Source organism: Cibotium barometz, chromosome 31 (assembly GCF_041138505.1).
Source record: "Cibotium barometz isolate CiBa-2024 chromosome 31, ASM4113850v1, whole genome shotgun sequence".
Lineage (NCBI taxonomy): Eukaryota > Viridiplantae > Streptophyta > Polypodiopsida > Cyatheales > Cibotiaceae > Cibotium > Cibotium barometz.
In genome coordinates, this window is record NC_141076.1 from 17338753 (window position 1) to 17359634 (window position 20882).

At 40.9% G+C, this 20882-nt stretch overlaps 1 protein-coding gene across 1 annotated transcript; it reads left to right on the forward strand.

Annotated features, from left to right (window-relative positions):
• The first annotated feature begins 12824 nt into the window (after positions 1-12824).
• On the forward strand, positions 12825-14589 carry LOC147620556 (fatty alcohol:caffeoyl-CoA acyltransferase-like). The gene is made up of 2 exons (XM_086824788.1): positions 12825-13322; positions 13410-14589. The coding sequence occupies exons 1-2, from the start codon at positions 12885-12887 to the stop codon at positions 14364-14366; spliced, it is 1395 nt and encodes a 464-aa protein (XP_086680914.1). The 5' UTR covers positions 12825-12884; the 3' UTR covers positions 14367-14589.
• The last annotated feature ends 6293 nt before the right edge of the window (positions 14590-20882 follow it).

Here is a 20882-nt window from a genome sequence, read left to right on the forward strand (position 1 = left end):
TTGATTCAGAAGAGTAACCCACAAAAATGAGCAACTCACTCCAGCTTTGCCCCTTGTATCATTCAGAGTGTGAGTATATGCTCGACATCCAAAGACACGAAAATGGGAAACGGTTGGCTTTTCGCCAAAGAAAGCCTCAAATGGGGTCCTGTGGGGAGGAACAGCAACCGTGGGGCAACGGTTCAGAAGATCCACTGCAGTGTTGACCGATTCTGACTAGAGGCGTTTAGGCAACTCAGCTACAAAAAGCATGGAGCGTGCCATATCCATGACCGTTCGGTTCTTGCGCTCGACCACTCCATTCTGTGAGGGAGAGTTGGTGGAGGTGAGTTGGATGCCATGATCTTGCAATAACTGAGAAAATTGATGGGAGATAAATTCACCCCCACTGTCACTAACTACGAGCAGTCCCAATTGAGACACCCATTTGATTTGTGACTAACCGAACCCATGTGGAAAAGTATTGGAAAGCATCAGATTTATGCTTTAGAAAATATACCCACATGTATCTTCAATAATCATCAACAATCAGCATGTAGTATAGAGATCCATTCAAGGAAGGGGTTGGGGATTGGCCACTCAAGTAGAAATGAGAATCAACCGGAGGATTCCCAAAGCCCGATGAGTAGCATGTTGTGGGAATGGGGAGAGATTTTGTTTACCCAGTTGTTGACAGGGATGACAGACATCCTTTGTCAGTTTGAGGCTAGGTATACCTTCAACTAACTTGTCTCAAGATAACTCATAGACAGTGGAATAGGGTAGATGACCATAGCAAAAGTGCCATAGTCGTTCAAGGTAGGAGGGAGCTTGGGTCATCACATAGGCCCGAACCCGATGAAACTCTGAGTCAATAGAAGATGGCTCAATTAGAAAAGTGGATACAAACCATCCTTCTGAGCTTGTCCTTTGGCAACAACAAGACCAGTAGTTTCATCAATTACCTCAACAACCCGTTTGTTAAAGTAAACACCACGATCGAGTTGGGTAAGCTGGGAGACTGAAAGAAGGTTGAGACCTAAATTAGGGAGGACAAGATAGACATTGTGCAAGGTAGTCTGGTTGGGGCCAGTGTTGGTGTCAAATAAGACAGTGCCAATGGATTTTATGGGCATCATTATGTTGTGCAAGGTAGTCTGGTTGGGGCCAGTGTTGGTGTCAAATAAGACAGTGCCAATGGATTTTATGGGCATCATTATGTTGTTTTTCCACATCGAACTTCTCCCTTAATGGGACGCTGAGAAATGAAAATGTCAGCATTACGTGCCATATGGTGAGTAGCGCCACTGTCAACTACCCAAGTGACAGGATGACCATAGAGGGAAGAGTTGGATGGGCCTCAATAATGGGCACAGAGGGATTATCAGGTAACTGCTGACAAATCTAAATGAGGGTAGAGGCCTTTCTTTGCGGATGGCCTTGTTTAGGCCTTCATTTCTTCCTTTTTGTAGAATGGTGTGGCTGGAATCGATCTTAAGTGTGACCTGAGCAATATTGGTGGCTGAGGGGCCAGGATGAGGTGTGAGGGAAGACTAGTCAGACATCTCTTCAGGAGTGGTGAAAGAAAGTGACTGGGAAGCTGGGGCATGAGCAACTTGACTATTAGCTTGCCAGTGGGAGGAACGTGGCCAAGTAGAACCATTTCCTTGTTGATGGGTCCTTGGAGGGAAGCCTAGTAGAGTAGGTGCAAGATTGCTACCCCCTCTGGATCGCCAATTTGGGGCATTGCTACCACCTTGGTTGTTTTGGCAGGTGGAGGTAGTGGGGTTGGAGGTGTTGCCTCTATTTTCCTTGTTTTTAAAAACACACTCATCATCAACATGGCCAGGTATTTGGCAAGAAGTGCAAAATCTATTCTTTTTGGGAATATTTTTCCAGTAGAGGGAATGGGTGTGGAGGCTGGATTTTTGGAATCAGTGTGGTTCCTGGGAGATTTACCTTGATTTCCTAAGTTGCTATTCCCTTTCCCTTGGTATCCTTTTTGAGTAGAGGTTGTGTTGGACACAAGGGCCCCCTCTTGAGTGGAGGGAGAGGCTTGGGATGAAATTGGTCATGCAACCTAGCGAAACGTAAGAGTTGGCATTCACACTTATATAGGTTAGGCATAGGCTCTAAACTAATGGTCTGTGTGACAAAAGTAAAGAAGCTAAGAGGAGGCAACTTGTTTAGAAGAGTGATAACCTGATCTTCCTGGGACTTGGCAGAGCCAGTGGTGGCAAACTCGGCATTAAGGTGCCGATATTCGGCCACTTTGACAGTCAGGTCATCCCCTCTTTGATAGAGAAAATTTGAATTTGATGCTCAAGATCAATGTGACGCGTACGATCACGTGTGGCATATCTCTCTGCGAGGTGTGCCCATCTGTCAAAGACATAGGGGAACTATTGGAGTTGTGAATGGAACTCAAGCAGGAGGCCTTGCATGAGCTCCACTATAGCAGTGGCATTTCTAGCCTGATGACTTCAGGAGGTACTAGAGAAGGGTGGGGTTTTGGTTCAAGGCCCTTTACTAGGTTCTAGGAACCTTGGGATGTGAAAACTTGTTCCATAAGATTAGCCCAGGTTGTATAATTAGACCCGTTAAAATGAGTCTTTTCTGTGAAAGCATTTCTGGACATAGAAATATGAAAGGAAGATGGTGGGGGAGTCTAGGAAGGCTGGTGTCCATATCCAGAGTGTAAGTGTTGAGGAGAGAAACCTGACAGTCCACCAAGACCAGGCATGGATGAAGGACCTATCGAGGGTGCTCCACGAGGTGCTCCATAAGATGGAATTAAGTTTTGGGGACTCGGCATAGGAGGAATACTAGGTTGAGGTACAAAACCTAGAGAGGGCACATAATTGGGAAAAACACCAGTGCCAGAGATGGGTTGGTAAACCACCTGATACCCTGGAATGTTGGGTGGGACTGCAGTGCCGGAGGGCATCGTGTTAAAAGATAACTGGATGGGTAGAAACCATATGCAGGACCCAAAAGAGGTGCACGCAGTGATGATTGGATGCCAACACTAGTAGGAAGAGGTATGGGTTGGGAGGGAGGGTTTTGAGTTTGGGCAGTATTCCATAACACATTAGGAGTTGGAACAGAAAGTGAACCAGAGGAGAAAACAATGTTACCTCCTTGAACACCGGAAGTCGGAGAGTGAGTTATACTCCTAGAGCCTCCTCTATTAGGGTTCACAAAATGCCAAGGATCGAGACGGTAGTTGATGGTACTGTTTGTTGAACCTGTGCCACAGAAGAAGATACCCATGCAGAGTTAGGAACATACGTAGTACTAATAGACACATACGAACCTGACGTGGTCACCGACAGGGATGATGATGGATCTCCAAATGATCGAGGAGGTACATGCCCTTCCTAAGAAAGAGTCTTGTACCAAAGTCCAATTTTTCGGCTAGAATGAGAAGCAGAGCTCTCCAGTTGAGGCTGAATACCTGGGTCCAATACTGGCACACTGGCTATGGACATGTATCCTCCTCTGGAAGTAACGGCTGATAAGCTTGGAGAAGAAAAACCATATGCCAAGGGTGAAAAGGGTGAGTGGGTAAAAGTAGGTTGGTTATCTCCCAATGAAAGACCTCGAACAGGGCTCTCCAATGAATGAGGAGTTCCATCCTCTGTGTGATCTATATCGGAATAAGGGGAGTCAGTATATCTGGTATGAAAAGCTGATCCTTCGGAATTGAGGGTAGATGATCCATGGTGTGTACTTTCTAGGTCTTCGATCCCTTTGCTCACAATTGCTCTGATACCATGTGAGGGCAAAAGAGACCAAAGGACCAAATATATGAAAGATCATAGTAAAACAATATGCAATGATGATGTGAATATAAAAGATGAAGTCCAGTACACAGGAGCTCCATGTGAGACTCCGAATAAGTAGAGAGAGCTGCTGTCCCATAAAACACAGTTAACAAAGCTGGAGTGACCATGATGAAAGCGCTAATATAAGTCTGATGCAAACGCTGAAGACAACCTGATGTAGACGATGAAGTCAGCCTCATGTAGGCAATGTAGTCCAGCAACAATAGGTGATGTAGGCAATGTAGTCCAGCAACAGTAGGTGATGTAAATGCTACTGTTAACCTGATGAAGGTGATGAAGTCAGTCTGATGTAGGCAAAGTAGGAGAACCTGATGTAGGCGGCGAAAATGTTGTGGAGAGGCTGATGTAGGTGGCCAGACCAACGGCAGTTAACGCTACAAAATGATCTTGATGTAGGCGGTGAAAACATTGTGGTAAGGCTGATGTAAGTGGCTAGACCAACAGCAGTTAACGCTGCAAAAAGAACTTGATGTAGGTAGTCAGAGTACTGATGTGAGCCGTTTGTGTTGCTGACCAGAAGCAGATGGCGATGTGATGTGTGTTGGCCAACAAGAGTTGGCGATGCGCTCAATGATGTACAGTCCATTGGGTGTTCAGCATGCGATGAACACAGAGGAGAAAAGAACGCAAGGTGCCAAGGACCCCGTAGGTTGATGGTTGCACGTGAGCAACGGGAGGGGCCTCATATTTATATGAGGTTTTATTTGGTCAGCCAGCATGGGAGTTGGCCAGAAAAGAAGGCGGCCCTTTTTGGGCTGGGTAAATATTGTGTATTATTTTCACACATTCTCACCAGTTGAGCTAGTTCTCTCTAGAAGTGTGGATTGCATCTCCAATAGTAAAGCACCATTGGAGCGGAAATCAGAAGCAAATCATAGACATTGTTATTAGTGAAAGAATTTTCTATTGTTACTTGAGAAGTTAATTTGAGAGAGGATTGATTTAGAGCTTTTAAAAATTTAGAACAATTTTTTGGGCTTCTACTTGATGCCTAATACAATTATATATATATATATATATGTATGGAGAAAATAAACATATGGGAGTGCAATGTGAATATGTACATGGTTTGAGAATGGTTTTCAAAATGTTTTATAGTGAGTAAGTGAATGTACAAGTAGCATAAACTCTACATTAACAAGATTTGTGCATGTATATGTATTAGCGGTTGGCATTGTATCGCGTTGGTTACATTGGTTGGTTGAGTGTACTTATTGAAGCATTGTATTTGGTAAACATGGGTGATGGTTTGTTGTAAAAAATGGGTAAAAATATTAATAGGAATAACTTCCAAATATAGAAGTACTGCATGCAAAATAAGGCTGGATAAAACGCATTGTATTTGTTGGTAAACATGGCTGATGGTCCGATGATGTAAATTGTGGGTAAAAAAGTGACCAAAATAACTTCCAAATAAAGACTACCGCATACAGATATTGGAGACTCATGATAGGTGATGAGCAAGAGCCATGACTTCCTACAACAATCTAACATAGCCATGACTTCCTGCAACAATTTAACATAGGCGCAACTTCAAGCACATAGAACTTGGTCAAAAAGAGCAAACAAAGTGCTGCATTACTTCTCTATATATGTGACAAGGATGTGAATAATCCCAAGCATGCATGGGATACTTTGCTAAAATTTTATGACACCAATACACAGGCAAGGAAGATTTAATTAAAGCAAAAGATGCATAACATAACCTAGAACAATAGGAGCATCTCGCATACATGATTATGTGCAAGAGATCAAGGGATGTGTAGATGCACTTGTATTAATACACTTATGGATGACAATGATCTACCTTCCTTGTGTAATTATCAATAAAAGATATATAGTAATGGCATCCTCCCATTGATACCATCTTTGTTGGCCCCCATACATCTGAGTGCATCGCATCAAGTGCTCTCTTACTTACATTCCTATCATATGGAGATATATTCTTTGTTTGCTTTCCAAATTGACATTCTTCACATACTTTATAAATGCATTCCATCCACCGTAAACTTTGGCAAACCTGTAACAATTTTTTAATTTTGCGTAGACTTCAGTTTGTTGTGCTCATTCACATGACCAATAAATTTGTGCCAAATATCTATATCAGCCACAACACTTGGACCTTACGCGAATATAGCAGTTTTCACCTTAGGCATGCTTACATCAAAAGTAAATATTTTGCCCACTCTTTTGCCCTTTTCAACCAAATAACATTTATTGTTGAAATCCTCAACATAGTAGCCCTCAGGGTTAAAGCATACTTGCAAAACCTATTCAATCATTTGCCTAACAAACCAAATTCTTTGTGATGTTAGTGAACCTGATCCCAATTTCTATTTTTGCCAATTGTCTCAGCCTCTTTGGCTCCCCCTACCTTGAGAGTGGCCTCTTCCACCTGTGTGTGTGTTTATTACTACTGTGAATTATTAAACTAATGTTGTGTCCATAATTTTTATTTCTAAAATAGCCACCACCTTGATCTTTACCACGTGACCTCTATCTCCATGTCTACTTGAATTCAAGTAGAAGATCTATTCTGAAGTGTTCTTGCTTTGGGAGGAACTTACGAAGTTATCATGTTCCACACTAAGAAATTAATAGATCCAAGAGATGAAATAATATCCTTAATCTTCAATGTATATTTATTGATGGACATGTTCTTCTTCTCCACTATATGTAGTAGTAGCTCATGTTTTAACTCTGCAACTTCCTTGCCTTTGTGTTTGTCTAGAACATCTTCACTAGGTTTTTCCTGAAACCAATAGAGTATTGGCATCCTATATTATAATTGAAAGATAATACATGACTTTTCTTACACCCTAGTTCAAGTCTTTGAATGTTTATATCTCTGCTCGAGTAATGTTCTCTTCGGGCAATTCCAGATTGTATCCTTCAACATACTCCCAAAATACTTTTTCCATCAAGAAATTGGTCATTCTAAACTTCCATGCATGGAAGTTATTCTTGTCAATCTTCTCACTAACAATTCGGTTGATGTTGTCAGGCATCTTTTCTTAAAACAACCATAAATTTGTGAACATATAATTTCTATATGAAACCTACCCAACAACACAACAATATCAATTATAACTCTTGTAGTTAGTGGTACTTTTGCACAATTTGTTTATCACAACACGTGACCAGAGTACACGTACACCCACAATTAGAAATACTTGTGTAATCACTATTTGCACACCCAAAATGCACTATTACCTTACAATAATTCTCGAGAGCGCACCTTAAATATATAAGTATAGCACATGAGTTTAAATGAAGGGTTTTTTTAATTCAAAAATTTTAAGGTAAATTTACATAAATACATTTACAAAAGGGGGTTTTTTAATCGATTAAAAAAAACCCGTGTCCGTAAAGAAAAATGAGTCATTTTATTTATGAAAAGTTCATAGTAGGTAAGGAGTTTTTTAAATACCCCTTGAATGCAGGTGATAGATAGGGTTTCTTAGTAGTGCACCCCGTGAGCAATAACTAAAGTTCGAAAGAGATAGTTCCAAACCAAAACTTCCCAGAAGTGCCTCAAAACACCTTACAATGTGGTCAAACGAAGGTTAAAACAAGCCCAAAATAACACAAATTTGGCCATAAAATTATAGTACAAAGTATTATGCAAAATACAAGCACCTCCACACCTACAAATATAACTCCTCAGGACATGTAGCTCCCACAGCTACCCAAGCAGTGTCGTATTAAATAAGAAGAGGAAGAGAAGATGATGCTCTTACTTGTGTACCACTTCCTTTGCCTTCATAGCTTTCTTTGCTTACTCAACTCCTTAGCCTAAACCAAGCATTGATACCTTGAAATGATTGGGGGAGGAGAGAGAGCTTGAGCTCTTGCAAGCGCACACACTCACACAACAATGGAGAAGACACACATACAGATAGAATATTGAAATCTTCTTTTACTTGTTAGTCTCAAAAGAGATCTGCAAAAGATAAGTGAAAACCAACATAAGTACTAGAGTACTATGTACAAGCTATCCATAAAGTGAACATGCTAACTAGGTGAGCTGGCAAGATAAGTATACCGTAACTCGGTTGGACTAGGTAGGTGTAGTCCAGCTGTAGAATCACTAACTCTAGGTAGCTACCAAATACACCAGTGATGTAAAGATGGAACAATCACCTAAGCATGTCACATGAGTGTTAGCTCATATTGAGCTTAACATCCTAAAAATTTGTACATCCCCATCTGGGTTTCGTAAATGAATGTATCATTAATCTCATACAAAAAAGGAGGAAAGATATGTTTTTTCAGACTCAAGATGTATAACAATGCTTAATACAGCGTACAAAGTCTTGGCCCTTAGGCTCCAATACTCACCTTGATGCATGGGATCAAATCAAAGTAGAAAGGCAAACAAAGATTTATTTTAAATGCCGTTATATCACTTTGGGAAAGGATGGAGTATGTTCAAGAGTCTAACTAGGAATTTCTTTAAATCTAAATTGGCTTTGACGAAGCCTATGACAGGCTCAAATGGCCATTCATCCCTGCAATATGGGTTTGGGCATCCACTTCATCAAGGTAGACACTCTTTAAGAATGCTCGAGCAAGGGTCTCTACCAATGGGGCCCTTAACCATTTCCATTGCTTAAATCTATCTGATAAGGTTGCCCCTTATTCTCCCTTCTTTATGCCATTGCTTTCTCGACACCCTAGGTTAGCTTGTTCAAGATGCTATGGATAGAAAAACCCTAAAGGAAATCTCCCTCCTAGGTAATGAAGCTAAGCTAAAACATGTCTACTATAATTTGCACAACGATACAAATGGCCTCCTCCACATTGATAATAGTTCTATTTCTACCTTCTAGGAAGGCCTTAGAGTCTTTTGTTTAGCCTCTATCTCCTAGATAAATCACAATAAAATAGTTATTAAAACCCTGATCGAAGAGCATCCGGGTTAGGGATTCCCATGGGGGCTTTGGAGTCACCACTTATCAAAGGTGGATGTGGGTTCTAGATAGACTAAGAACGAAGTTTGATAGGTGAAGAGACATAACAGAAAACTTGGCAGGATGTATGCTAGTCCTAAAGCACATTCTAATCCCAGCCTCCATATATTTCCTTTCATGTTTGGAGACCTTCCAAAAAAGACTTGAAGAGCATGGAGTCCTTGTGCAAGAGCTCCATGTGGTGAGGTGATGCTTTGATATACAAAATCCCTACAATTACATCGGGCCTCATTGGGCCAATTGTAATTTTGATCCCATCCTCCATATATTTCCTTTCATGTTTGGAAACCTTCTGACAAAGACTTGAAGAGCATGGAGTCCTCATGAGAACTTCTTGTGGGTCAAGTGATGCTAATTTGGCATTCAAAATCCCTACGATTGCATCGGGCCAATTGCACTCTGATCCCCAAGTCCCAAAGTGGCATGGGTCTTCCAAATATAATGGAACTAGTAGGCAAACATGCTAAGTGTGATGTGGTCGATTATGAGCTTTCTCTCTCCTTCATCTGATTGGGCCATACTTGTGATTAGAAACTAAAACAAACTTAGATTGGACCAATTTAAATGATGCTAGGACCTCCTCGGCCCTACTCTCTTCTTTAGCCCCATCCATATTATCCCATTTGGAAGCCCATTGGTCAAAGGTATATGGAACTCAAGGAAAAGGAGAAAAGGAAAACTCACTCTGGTTCTCCATCCTCCTTGGGGACTTCATTGGAGAAGGTGGATTGAAGTAGGCCCACAATATGCAAAAAAAGAGAGTTTGGTTGGAGATATGGAAAAAAATAATGAGGGTGTGAAAATTGCCAAGGGAGAACATTTAGGCTCTCACAAAGGCACACTTAGTTCATATTAGATGGAATGGGCTATTGGGACCTAGACCCCCCCCCCACTCCTTCAGCTCAAAGGACACCTAATTCATAAATCTTTTACCTAGGATAGCTAGCCATGTCTTCTCCCAGTAACCCTTGTCCCCCCTCCCTCCATCATCCTGATGCATTTCAAGTTCAAGAATGGGCGACATATAATGTTATGAGATCAGGGTAGTGGAACTTCAAATTCACTCACATGTGGCTTATCCAACCTAGACATACTTTCCAGTTGTGGTTAATAATGTATAAAGCTATATGCACCAACTCCAAAGCTCTTTAAATGGGATATGGAGATGGAATCTCTAAACGACGTGGCAAGACTAAGGAATCCCTTTCCCACCTCTTTATGGGTGTTATGCGCCAGTAGCGACAATGTATGGACGATGGAGGAGAAGATCTTTGGATCACCACCTAGTCATAGAGGGAATGAGGATAAGGATACTCCCCGCTAGACATACGTAGTGGCCTGCTTGCCCACACATGTCCACCGTCATAGGACTATGCCCGGGTGCCCTCTCCCTAGAATCTCATCTTGCTCGCCACCCACGCTCTGGTGGGGATAGTCTTGGAGGCTGGTCAAGCTCCTCGTAGCATTGCTAGCTGCCTACTATGCGTGACGAGTGGGCTGGTGTACTCTTTGTGTAGCTGGGTGACTACACTAATGAAGTGATGGCGTGGTGGTTATTTCCCTTGTTGCATAGTGGTGCGTGAACATTGGAAGAGGGCAAGATAAGGAGTCGGCCCCCTTTGCTTTGCTTTGCAGCCTCTCCAAGCACCGAGATGATAGATAATAGATGTTGCATGCTCTCCAAGTGCCGAGATGATAGATGCAAAGGCTTGTTGTTGCTATAGCCTCTCCAAGCACCAAAAAACGGTAGATGATGCCAAGGCTTGCTGCTATGCATACAAGATTCAAGTTCATCCACCCTCACACATGGTCTTGCCCCACGCAAGAAAAAAAGATGATGAGAGTTTTTTTGCTCTGTTTGCAGCTATGGCGGCCTCTCCTCCACCCTGTCGAGCAAAGAGATAAGGTGATTTTTCTCCACCTCCCAAAAAAATCTTGATAAGTTTGATAACCTTTGTAGCCTGCCTGTTCACGCGGAAAAAACGACAACCAAGGCTCTAATACCAATGTTATATGCTTGTATTGACAACGCATAGACGACTGAGGAGAAGAGATCTGGATCACCACCCAACCATAAAAAGAATGAGGATAAGGATCCTCACCGCTGGACATATGTAGTGGCGAGCCTACCCATACATGTTGCTCGACTGCCTGCGAGATATGCTCATGCACCCTCTCCCTTGAACCTCAGATCACTAGCCCCCACGCTCTGATAGATAGTCTCGGAGGCCAGTTGAGCTTCCTGTTGCTATGAGCAACAATGGGCATGTATGTAATTGGGAAGCCATTTTCTTTATTCAAGCATGCGTCCCACATGTCTTTATGGCCGGGCCCTCTCACTCGGGGGGGTCGCTCACAAAAAAATGTGAATATCACGTGCGTTCAACAGAAGCATATTTTTAATTTATGAAACTTATAGAAATATATTTACATAAGGGTATGATTTAAAATTTTTTCAAAAAAATTTACAGATTCATAAAGAAAAGGGGATATTATATGGATTAAAAAATTCACAGATAAGGGATTTAAAATATAGGCCTTGAACGCACGCGATAGGGATATTCTACATAGAGTGACCCCCCCGAGCCCTCTCACCAGCTGGAAGCACATTTTTTGAGAGTAGCACCCAATTACCATACCAAACTATGCAATGTCATTAGAGTAGACTTTTTATGGTTTATGTGGATCGCTAGAAATCAAAAAGTGTTTAATAATATGTAGAAAGATGTTTTCCCTAGCCTGAGAGCAAGCATGTATGTGCAGACGAAATTGGTGGGCCAATGCCAAATCCAAGATTTGGAAAGTCTGATCCAAGACGAACGAGATGGACGAAGCTCTATAGAACTTACTTTTTGTGAAAAGGCACTACAATGCCCAACTTATGCCGAAATTACAAGCATCAAAGAAGAAACTAGGAGGAAAGTAGTTGATCTTGCAGAACAAGGAAAGATACTCTACTTGAGGAGGAATTGCAAAAGTTGGCATCATTCATCCTGGATCTCGCTATAAATAAAACTATAATTAATCTATGAAGGCAGGAGGTACCTCGTAAACCCATAAGTAGATAAGCTAGGAGCTAGACTTCTCTAGAAAAAAGTCCTTTTTGTAAAATCTATTTTTTCTCTTGTAATATAATCTTCTTTCCCAAAAAAACTTATAATAAACTTGATCATGGAAGCCTAAAGGTTTCACAATTTATTAGATTTCGAAAAGTTTTAGTTATAATTTACCTCGAAATTATTTAGAATTAGAAGGTTTTTCATTGTTCTAGAGAAAAAAATCTCATCCAATAGAATTTGGAAGGATGCATGAAGAGGTAGGTACAAACAAGGATAATTTTTGACGAGCTGGGTCACCTTTCCAAATAACAGGATTACCAGCAATAGTGACCGTTTTTTTTTCACATTTTACCTCATTTTTGGATAGCCACTCAAATTAATGATTGTATTTTACGCAAAAATACCCAAAACGGGCTTGACCCCATCAAAAAGAAACCTTAGGTACACAGACAACCCAGTTTTCTCAAGTTGTAACTAACATTGCACCTGCGCGTGCTTCTGCCATAGTGCCCCCACCCGTACAGTCTGTCCCCACCCTTATACTCTGTGGCTAGAGAGAGGAGATACAATTTTGTGCCAAGTGGATGCAACTCTCAAAATAGTGTGTAGAGATCTCAAAATAGTGTGAGTTATATCATAGTGAGTGTAAGATCTTGATTTGTGTGTCACCTTCTAAGTCATTTTCTGAATACGTGCCAAGAAACTTTACTTTTTAATTTATGTGCGTATGGTATATATGATGGCCGGGAGAAGAGGACAACTAGAACTAGGTTAACAAGCCACGCCAGGACAGGGCACAAAAAAGTCGTGAAACCCTCCAGCTGAGAAGCTGAAAAGGCTGGAATTGAAGGTAGAACTATACTTGGACACAATAGCTTGGATGGGACATGGGAGTAAAGAGCAGACGCCCACGAGATGCACTCCTCTGTCTATAATAGTCAGGGCATTAATTTCAAGAGGTTTAAGGTTTTGTACTTCTCTATCTCAAAGTAGCGCTTTTGTGAAGGAGGCGTTGCATTACAAAAATGGCCCAGTTTCAGTCTTCCTTGTTGGTTCACGCCGCCAATGTTTCCCTTATCAAGCCTGCCAAGCCTACTCCAAGACACTTGATGTATATGTCCAGTACTGATCAGATGCTCAAAAATGCGAGGCCGAGCCGGAGCATATTGTTCTATAAGACGGAGAAAGATCCGGCAGAGGCCGTGCAGAGTTTACGGCGGGGATTGGCGTCCGTTCTGGTGGCGTTCTATCCAATGGCTGGGCGGGTGGTGGACGATGGCGGCCGATTCGCCCTGGACTGCAACGACGAAGGCGTGGAGTTGGTCGAAGCCAACTGCGACCTCCCTTTCGCAGAGGTGGAGCAGGATGGCGCCTTCCATATCAGGAAGCTTTTCCGCGATCTAGTGGGCATGGATAGCCGAGAGTACAGTGACCACATCGAGGACCCCATTGTCTCCGTCCAAGTGAGAAGTGCTTCTGTCTACGATTCTTTTTTGCAATTGTCGATCTGATTCCTATGGAGGTTTACATGATAAGAATATTTCGTGCAGGTTACTTCTTTCCTGGGCGGCTTCACGGTGGGGTTTGCGATATCGCACGCTGTTGCTGATGGACACTCGTTCTGGACGTTTGTCCAGTCGGTTGCCGAAGCTTGCCAAGGGAAGCCCCTCTCAGTCCAGCCTCTCCACACGCGGAGCGTCCTCAAGCCAGAAAGCTTCCTGCTCAACAGGTTTCCGGACATGCCCTCCGAGAAACTGAGAGAACCTGATGGAGCGCCCTACTGCGGCTCCACGGAGGTGGGCTCAAGCAAAGACAGCCTCATGCTCATCCCGGCCGAAAAGCTCCACCAAAAGATCATCAATTTCAGTAAAGAGATGCTGGAGACTCTGAAGAAGGCGTGCTGCGAGGGATCAGATCAGACGACGCGCTTCGACAGCTTTAGCTCCTTTGAAGCTCTGTCGGCATACTTGTGGAAGAGGTTAGTGATGGCGCAAGGGCTAGAAGATCACGTGAGGTTGGACTTCCGCGTGCCCTTGGATATTAGGGGCCGGATGATACCGCCGCTTACCCGGGCCTACTTCGGCAATGCAGTAGTTGGCCTTACGGTACCCACGACGGTCGGAGAGCTTAAGGCGGAGAGCATCGGCGCTACTGCCACCCGCATCCGGCAAGGCGTCCGGCAAGGTGACGACGCCTACATCAAGAAGGCCATCCTCGCCCGAGAAAAGCTGGACCTCCGCAAACTCATCCTCGGCGACGTTGTGCTCTTCAACATCCGCAACGCCAGCCGCTTCCCTGTGTTCGAAGCTGCGGACTTCGGCTGGGGCCAGCCCGACGCCGTCCGACCCCCTTGGGAATGGAGAGAGGGCGAATTGACTTGGTACCCTGGTAAAAGGGCTGGCAGCATCGACGTTGTCGCTGCCCTCAGCGACTCTGCCTGTTCTAGCTTCTTCTCGCCAGAGCTCTACCCCAACGACCCCCTTGGTCCCCATGCTTTTGCAGCTTGAATTGAAGAAGGCTAGGTGAGATACAGGATGCCCTCACAGAGTAAGCATACAAAAAAAAAAGTTCCAAAATAGGCTAGAACTCTAAAAGCAAACACAAAGACACATAACGGCTGCCATGGGTACGCCCTAGTGTTAATTAATAAGTTAAAAATAAGCCTGACGAGTTTTTTAAATTATATATATATATACATATATAATTTATTATTGTTATTACTTTTGCACAGTGAAATTGTTACGTTTGTTTGAGTACTCAACAAATCCTAAATTTTTAACCAACAAAATCTTGAGAATCAAAGAAAAAAAATGCTTTGGGCGACGTACTCATCCACCCTGCTGTGTCTCTAGCCATGCTGTCAAAGACTCTATGTCATCAAGGGAACATAGATTCTCTAGCATTCCCTCCAACGATGCAACAAGATGCATGGTGGAGGGATGTGGATCTCTCTGTCCGCGAAGCTGACTACATGAAGCCTCTAGGAGTGCGACCATCTCGGGGATGGTCTCTGGATGTGTCTCACGAGCCATGATAAAAACTGTAGGATGCCACGTAACTGAAAAGTTATCTCTCTCTCTCTCTCTCTCTCTCTCTCTCTCTCTCTCTCTCTCATTCTCAATAGTTTTGTGATGCAACTACACTCTAGAGAAATGGGATCAACAAGATACTACTCAGACTTTTGTAACATTCATAATATCAAAATAGCCATTGGAAAATAGTTAGTGCATTGGCAAGTCTGAATGATAAAAACCATGGACTTGTAATTTTCCCATAGCTAGGTGAGATACAGGATGCCCTCACAGAGTAAGCATACCAAAAAAAAATGTTCCAAAATAGGCTAGAACTCTAAAAGCAAACACAAAGACACATAACGGCTAGCATGGGTACGCCCTAGTGTTAATTAATAAGTTAAAAATAAGCATGACGAGTTTTTTAAATTATATATATATATATATAATTTATTATTGTTATTATTTTTGCACAGTGAAATTGTTACGTTTGTTTGAGTACTCAACAAATCCTATAAATTTCTCATGATCAAATGGAAAAAATCAGTGATGGTCTTTATACACGACATTCTTGAGATGCATAGGCCACGATGTAACAAGAGATGGTCCACAAATTGGACAAGCATTGTGACCGGATGTTATGAGTCCTAATTATGCACAATGCACAAATAATTTATATTTAGATACAACTCATATTTGATAATTCAGATCATAGGAAGGTGATTGAGCATAGAAAACATGCTGGAGCACTCTCCATATCTCAAAAAGTCATGCATTGTCCACATTAAAATTACCTTCACCTCTATGCTACATTATGTAAGCACTCTCAAGACACATCATGCACTTGGATGCCATGCCATAGTGCCTCAAGCTCCATGATCAAAGATTCAAGGTAAATACTATTTTGGGAAAAATAGGTAGCTAACAAGGATTACCTAAAAATATTCCCTCCCAAAATGCATGAAAGCAAAAAATAGCTTTAAAAAGTACTTTTTTTGAAAGTACATCTAGATTTCCATGTGTACATTAAAAAAACTACATGAATTTTAATACTTTTTTCAAGAGAGAACATGTGTGACCTCCATAGATTTACAAAACTGATAATGTTTGATGTAAAAACAGCTTGACTTTTAAATGGGATAGAAGAAGTCCACGTAACTTAAAGAAATACCAATTTTTTTCAAATAAAAAAATATTTAATAAATTTCATAAATAAAAGGGACTTTTTTAGTGGACTTTCTAGGAACAAATTGTACCACTATACACATTATTTGACAAGTGATAAAAAATGATTAGAATAGATAACATCATAAGCTCTATAATATAAAAAAAAACATTTCAATCATTCTTGAATCTATTTCTAGACCCAAATAGCAAATCCAATACAAAAATATGAAATAAATGTTCTTCCCACAAAGATGAGATAAAACTTCTTGAAGGTTTTCAGAGCAATAAACTAAAGTATATAAAGTAGTAGAGTCATGGGTGGTAAACTAAATTATGTAAAGTAGTAGACTCAAAAATCTAAACATCTAGGACTTGATTTGGATCTTCTTTTGCTTCTTTATTGTATTGGTAATTGTTTTCTTCTCCTTGGGGACCAAGGAGTATCAAAGTAAGATTCTCATTTTTCTAGTAGAGATGCTAGAGTCCCTAGGCTCATTAGAGAGGGGAGGCATGGATTATTTTGATGCTGACTGGAACTTCTCATTAGCATCAATGGAGACATATCCCACCTCTTGATCTTCATTTGGAAGTTCCATATCACCCTTCAGACACATAGAAAAAAAACTACTTGGATCTCATCCTTTTTAACAACAATGCAGTTTTCCTTTCTCTTAATTGTACACAAATATTATTTTTTAAAGTAAGAATAAGTGTATACCAATTCCAGAAAACAAGTCAAGTATCCAATCATCTAGCATAGAAAATAGGTCGATCAAATGATGTTGAGGCTTCTGGTAGGGATTCACCAAGGCTTTGGACTCACTTACGTGCCTTAATTTCCTAGTTACTATTGGAAAAGAAAGCACATTGGAGCATCCAGACTCATTGACATGTGCTTTAACACATCTTTGCTTAATGCCATCCCAATAGCTAACCGTGAGCATTTCAAATGAACTTTTAAAATGAAAACCAAGAACATGATAAATATATATATATATTAACCTTACAAATGTAAACTTTCTTTAGAATGATATTATGAAGATTATTTACATCCCCAAAAATCACTTTATAGGTTGCTGCTTTACTTTCCTACCCAAGAAGAAAAAATTCTTCTAGTTAATCTCCTTTAATTTTGGAGCATAATTTCCTAGAAAGTGTCTTGTTTTCTCTTTCCAAGCTCTTTTAATGGTACACAAGAAAGTTTTGTGGACACTGTGATTCCTCTTGAAAGAGAGACTTTTTGCCTTTTTTGTTAGAGGCTTATATTATTAGTAGAAAGTTAATATACAAGAATATAATATTAAGTGGCTCATTTCTTAAAACATATCAAAAATACCAATATACCATCACATTCTAGTCTTTAATACAAAAACAAAATACCATTACCCAATCTCTGAAGGACAAGTAAAAATCGTTCAAAATTTCCTGAGAGCTAGACTGGGGATACTATACACGTTCATCATCCGCACTTTAGTTTTTTTTATAATGACCTCTTGCATCTTCATATAAACTTTCTAGCTGTAAGACACATGTAAAGACAATATAAATAACTCATTTACATCAAGAAGATAAAAATGAACAACTAAAAACTTTATTTACTTTTGTAGCTCCAAAGCCATTTCATCAAGTGATCGCTCCTTTGAAATGACACGCGATAAGACAAAAACTCAATCAAATTATTAATGAGAAGTGGACAATAACAACTTCCATGCTTGGAAGTTCAAAATGACCAATTTCCTATGGTTAAAGGATTTTGGGACTATGTCAAAGGAGATAATGAGGAGCCTCCAGAGCTTGAAGAGAATTTCACTCTAGTAGATGTGAAGGCATTCAAGGGCTGGAACCAAGGTGTAAGGAAAGTCATGTATTGGCTTTCAACAATTAGTTTCACCATAGACACAATGATAGGACACATACAAGATGAAAACACTCCAGCAATTACATGGCAAAACCTGGTGCAGATGTTTCAGACCAACACAAAGGCAAGGAAATTGCATCTGAAACAAGAGTTGCATATTGTGAAGAAGAAAAGCACGTCTATCAATGAGTATGATTTAAGGATCAAGGGCTTTATGGAATCCCTTGGGTCTATCAATATATTAATGGAAGATGATGATTTGATGAGTGTTTGTTTGAATGGGCTTGGCAAACAGTACAAGCCATTCAAGACCTCCATTGTAGTAAGGGAGAATATATTTTGGGACTTACTGTCCATGCTGGTCGTAGAAGAAAAGTACCTTGGCAAGAATTCTTCTTCACAAAACAAAAACACAATAGAATAGGCCTTCTACTCCAATTTAGGTAGAGGCACAGGTAGACGTCATGGTCGAGGCCAAGGTGGTGATCGACATGGAAACCAGAATTATGGACAGCAATAGTCTAATGATTCGGTAGCGCCAATCACACACAGGTAGAAGAGGCTAGTCTCAAGGAAAGGGGATCCAAAGAGTCCGTGTTAATTGGAATATACAACAATCAGGAACAGGTTCCAGAGATTACTATTATTGTGGCAAACTAGGTCATGTTTTTGCAGAATGTCGCAAGAGGCAGTGTGACATGAAGAATGGAAAATTGCAACAAAATAATTATGCTTCTTCAAGTAAGTAGACTGAAGATAGATATGAGCATTTATTTGTTCCACAAATGTTAATGATCTATGGTATGTGGACTTGGGAGCCTCTAACCACATGACTTATCATGGTGAGTGGTTTAGAGATGTGAAGAATTTGGAAAAACCAGGTTATGTGGAGACACGGGATGGCACTGCTCATCCTATTTCTTACATTGGGAATGTGCCATTGGCTATGCAGAGGACGACAAGACGAAGTAACTATTTGGATGTACTTCACATGCCCAACATCACAAAGAACCTAGATTCAGTTGGGTAGATGATTGAGCAAGGTTGGCAGGTACGCTTCAACCATGACAAATGCTATGTACAAGACTTCAAGAAAACATTTCATTTGGTTGCAAAGGGAAAGAGAGTGGGAAGAAGCTTTACTGTGGATGTAAGCATGCTTGAGGTCAAAGCTGCTATGCTTGCATAAGGTGCAGGTTCTATGGTCGATATAAATATTTGGCACAAACGTATTGTTCATGTAAATGAGCAGTGATTGAAGTCCATGCAAAATTCTAAAATTGTTAGAGGTTTGCCAAAGTTTAAGGTGGATGGAGTGCATAAAGTTTGTGAAGCATGTCAATTTAAGAAGCAAAAAAAGAATGTATTTCCACATGATAGAAATGTAAGCACAAGGGAACTTGATGTAGTGCATTTGGATGTATGGGGGCCGACAAAGACGGCATCAATGGGAGGATTTTTCTCTTATGTATCTTTCATTGATGAGACCACATAAGGAAGGTGTGGGTGTATGACATGAAAGAGAAAATTAAAGTGTTTACTCACTTTTAGAATTTCAAAATATTGGCTGAAAAACAAACAAGTTGATAGACTAAGTGCCTGACGTCATATGGAGGGGGAGAATAATTCTCCAATGAGTTCAATGTGTATATGAAAAAGCATGGAATTCAGAGACAATTTACATGTAGGTACACTTTGCAATAAAATTGTGTTGGTTGGCTAACAGGAAGAATAGGCACATTGCAAAAGTTTCTCATGCATTAATGGCTAAGAAGAGCATGACTCGTCATTATTGGGCTAAAGCAGCTGCAATTTACATTCTGAACAAGATCCCCACAATAGTAGCGCATGGTATGACTCTAGAGGAGAAGTATAGTGGTAGGAAACCTGATTTTTTAACATATGAAAGTTTTTGGATACATTGCATATGTACATATCCCTGATGAGCTACGTAGGAAGCTAGATCTGAAGGTTGAAAATGTGTTTTCATTGGTTCCTCCCTTGAGCAAAAGGGTTATAGACGCTACAATCCTGTCACACGTGAGATGAGAGTGATCAGGGATGTTGTATTTGATGAGATGTGTAGCTCGTATGTTGATGTAAAAGACTCGATTGTGGTTGATGCACAATAAAAAGTGGTTACACAAAATGCAAGTCAGTAATCACAATCTCGTTAAGTGGACCAAGAGAGTCCTCTAGTAGTGGGTCTATCGATAGACCGTGCACATGTATTGTTGATGCTGGGTGTATGTACATGTACTCTGGTCACATTTGGTGACCAGAGTACATGTATTGTTGATGCTGGGTGTATGTACATGTACTCTGGTCACATTTGGTGACACACAGGCTATGCTAAAGTATTGCTACTGTGTAGCAGTTTACAGGAGATACTGATGTATTACAGGTTGCATACAGAAGTTGTCTGTTTGTAGGTTATTTGATTACTGCAGGAAAACATGTTTGATGGAACTAATCAGATTGTTAGTGAGAAGCTAGATAAGAATAACTTCCATGCTTGGAAGTTCAGAATGACCAATTTCCTAATGGGTAAAGGATTTTGGGATTATGTAGAAGGAGAATGAGGAGCCTCTGAGGGGAATGCAACTCCTGCAGATATAAAGGCATTCAAGGATTGGAATCATGGTGCAAGAAAAGTCATGTAATGGCTTTTAATTAGTGTCATAGACACTATCATAGGACACATACAGGATGCAAACACTCCAACATGTGCATGGCAGAATCTGGTTCAGATGTTCTAGACTAACACAAAGGCAAGGAAGTTGTAGTTAAAGTAAGAGTTTCATACTCTGGAAAAGAAAAGCATGTCCATCAATAAATATGCCTTAAAAATCAAGGGAATTGTTGAACCTCTTGGGTCTATCAATGTATCAATAGGATGATGATTTGGTGAGTGTCTATTTGAATGGGCTTGGCCAAGAGAACAAGCCATTCAAGACCTCCATTGTAGTTAAGGAGAATATTTCCAA

Bases quoted from the DNA above. Each gene is read 5' to 3' on its own strand.
- LOC147620556 (XM_086824788.1), top strand. From the start codon at position 12,885: ATGGCCCAGTTTCAGTCTTCCTTGTTGGTTCACGCCGCCAATGTTTCC. The intron at 13,323-13,409 runs GTGAGAAGTGCT...TATTTCGTGCAG, and splicing joins ACCCCATTGTCTCCGTCCAA to GTTACTTCTTTCCTGGGCGG.